General features: G+C 43.9%; 1 protein-coding gene across 1 annotated transcript in view; it reads right to left on the bottom strand.

Moving 5' to 3' along the window:
• Positions 1 to 3,318, bottom strand: part of LOC106878452 (uncharacterized) — a 52,170-nt gene that overhangs the window by 47,259 nt on the left and 1,593 nt on the right. Inside the window, exon 2 of the mRNA XM_014927665.2 lies at positions 2,385 to 3,092. Coding sequence (XP_014783151.1) covers positions 2,385 to 3,047 — 663 coding nt within the window. The 5' untranslated portion in view covers positions 3,048 to 3,092. The remainder of the gene's footprint in view (positions 1 to 2,384; positions 3,093 to 3,318) is intronic.

Raw genomic sequence — 3,318 nt, 5'->3', positions numbered from 1 at the left:
TTATCATCGTCGTTTAACGTCCGCTTTCCATGCTAGCATGGGTTGGACGATTTGACTGAGGACTGGTGCAACCAGATGGCTACACCAGGCTCCAATCTGATTTGGCAGAGTTTCTACAGCTGGGTGCCCTTCCTAACGCCAACCACTCAGAGAGTGTAGTGGGTGCTTTTACGTGCCACCGGCACGAAGGCCAGTCAGGCGGTACTGGCAACGGCCACACTCAAAATGGTGTATTTTACGTGCCACCCGCACAAGAGCCAGTCCAGGGGCACTGGCAACGATCTCGCTCGAAAGTCCTTACACATGCCGCGGGCACAAGTGCCAGAAAGGCAACGCTGGGCACAGGTGCCATCACAATTTCGCTTTCGCTTGCCCCAACAGGTCTTAAAAACTAGAATTTGTATTTTCTGCAAGTCATGTTGCCTCGATAATTTTGTTATACCTCAATGAAAACTAGTTTCAAACATAACATTCCTCAACAATGGATAGATTGGTATTTAAAACTGCTTTCTGTAGTTAAGAGTGATGAAATTTTGAGTGGATATATTTGATTTCCCCAGTAAAATGGTTACCTAACATATAACAGGTTGTGTTGGATTGTTTTATATTAGTTTCAAGTTTTGGCAGCAGGCCAGCAATTTCAGGGATGTGGGTAAGTCAACTACATCGACCCCTGTGTTCAACTGATACCTATTTGATCAACCCCAAAGGGATGAAAGACAAATTTTACCTGGACAGAATTTGATCTCAGAATGGGAAGACAAACAAAATGTTGCTAAGCATTTCACGCGATGTGCTGATGATTCAGCCAGATCGCTACCTTCTTTATATTCAACAACATAACAGATCAGGTAATTTCACAGCATACACTATAGATGCTGTGGTAATCTGTACAATTAAGTAGCACTGACTAGAGCTCTCTCCAGGAGGAAATGCATCTTACATCATGGTGTCTCTAGAATGAATTACTTTGTACAACAACATTTCAGTTATCTTGTCCATAGATGTTGTAAATAGGTAGTAAATTTAGAAATATCTGTAATAGTCAAGTGTTCTCTCCAGGGGGAAGTGTACCTCTCATCACACTATCTCCACAGTAGAACACTTTACCCCTAACTACTTTTAAATAGTTCCCATCGTGTGTATACATGTGTGTGAAAGCACTTGTGCTTCCTGTAACTATGTTGGCACTCCGTCGCTTACGACGTCGAGGGTTCCAGTTGATCCGATCAACGGAACAGCCTGCTCGTGAGATTAACATGCAAGTGGCTGAGCACTCCACAGACACGTGTACCCTTAACGTAGTTCTCGGGGAGATTGAGCGTGACACAGTGTGACAAGGCTGGCCCCTTTGAAAATTCAGGTATAGCAGAAACAGGAAGTAAGAATGAGAGAAAGTTGTGGCGAAAGAGTACAGCAGGGTTCGCCACCATCCCCTGCCGGAGCCTCGTGGTGCTTTAGGTGTTTTCGCTCAATAAACACTTACAATGCCTGGTCTGGGAATCGAAACTGCGATCCTATGACCACGAGTCCACTGCCCTAACCACTGGGCCATTGCGCCTCCACTGCTTCCTATAACAGATAGGAGGGAAAAGATAGTCCACTGCAATAAAAAATATCCTAACGAAAGGGTTAATAGCTTGCTTTATACATAATTAAGTATGCTATTTCAATTATAAGTTTGGCCTTGCTCCATTTAACCATATTAGAAGTTATGAATCATAGATAAAAGTGAAATTTAATTGGTTATCTTGTTTGAGCTCCATCATCTCCAGTTCAATCAGAACAATACATGCTATCTCTTTCTCTCTCAATCAAGCTATTTATAGATCAAACCCAGCAGTGTTTGTTTGGTATCAATGAATTTTGTTGCCATAAAGAGTGTAAAAAGGTGAAAGGTAATGGTCCAGACAATTACCTTCATGGTGTTAAATAGATGAGGGATACATCTCCTGGAAAACACACTTGACTTTTGAGATTTAGTACTTATTTGCAGTAGTTAGTAGTTTCTTGGCACTTTGTCGCTTACGACGTCGAGGGTTCCGGTTGATCCGGTCAACGGAACAGCCTGCTCGTGGAGATTCAGTGTGACACAGTGTAATTCAAAGGGTCAGCCGTGTCACACTGTGTCATGCTGAATCTCCCCGAAAACTACGTTAAGGGTACATGTGTCTGTGGAGTGCTCAGCCACTTGCACGTTAATTTCACGAGCAGGCTGTTCCGTTGGTCGGATCAACCGGAACCCTTGACGTCGTAAGCGACAGAGTGCCAACTAAATTCATGTATTTATGACAGATATAAAGCAAGCATTAGTTGTTCAAAAGTTTAGTTGACTAAGATTAAGAATTAGAGGCTGAAAATACTCAACAGCCAATAACACTTACGATTGCAAGTCCAATATTATCTGGCCACGGGGTATGGCTTCCAAGACCACCAACCCATATTGACTGCAGCAGTGTGATGCAGTGGGGAATAATCAGCAGCAGCAGTAACATCGAGAATACCACATAATCCTGTTCACCATAGACATGGATGTTGTCAGAGCCACCGAGCATCAGAGAGGAATTGAAATGCTGAGTTAGTGATATCATTGACAAACGGCTGAAGACAAGGGAAGTGAGAAAGAGGGACCCAAGCAGGAATGTGGCTAACCACTTAATGAACGTCGCTAAGTATGGCACAGACGGTGAGTCAGCTGGTTGTTTCTCGAGGTCCTGCTCAAATTTCGACTTGCACTGGACCGTGAGACGTGTGCGAGGGACGGGGCGATGGTTTTCTTCGTTCCTCCTGTGACGGATCTCGTTTGCGCCCCTCCTCAACATCGTCGACGTTGACGACACAGATGATAATCTTGATGACACAATCAAGGGAACTGTCTTTAGTGATGCTATCTCTTCGTTGCTGTTGTCCTTGTGGTTGTCGTTGTTGCTGTTGTTGTTATTGTACTCAAGGTCTTCTTCAATCTCGTAATCCTCTCCTCCTCCTCCATTTCCTCCATTTCCTCCTCCTCCTTCGATTCCTTCTTCATCTGGTGGCCCAATGTCCATCAAGCGGGGTAAATGATGAATAGTCAACACCAGCAAGAACTGCAACTGAATAAAAATAAGAAAATATATATTAGAAAAGTTAACGCATGTACATTCGTTCACACATACATTTACACACACACACACACACACACACACGCATGCACACATACACGCGTGCACGCACACACAGATTTATACACCAACTATTTTTTACATGCAGATCATAAAGATGATGAAGATGATGACAACGGTGGTGGTGGCGGCTGCTGCGGCGGTGATGGTGGTGTTG

The sequence above is a fragment of the Octopus bimaculoides genome, chromosome 28 (assembly GCF_001194135.2).
Source record: "Octopus bimaculoides isolate UCB-OBI-ISO-001 chromosome 28, ASM119413v2, whole genome shotgun sequence".
In the NCBI taxonomy this organism is placed as follows: domain Eukaryota; kingdom Metazoa; phylum Mollusca; class Cephalopoda; order Octopoda; family Octopodidae; genus Octopus; species Octopus bimaculoides.
The sequence above is the reverse complement of the archived record's forward strand: the minus strand, read 5'-3'. Positions and strand labels throughout refer to the sequence as shown.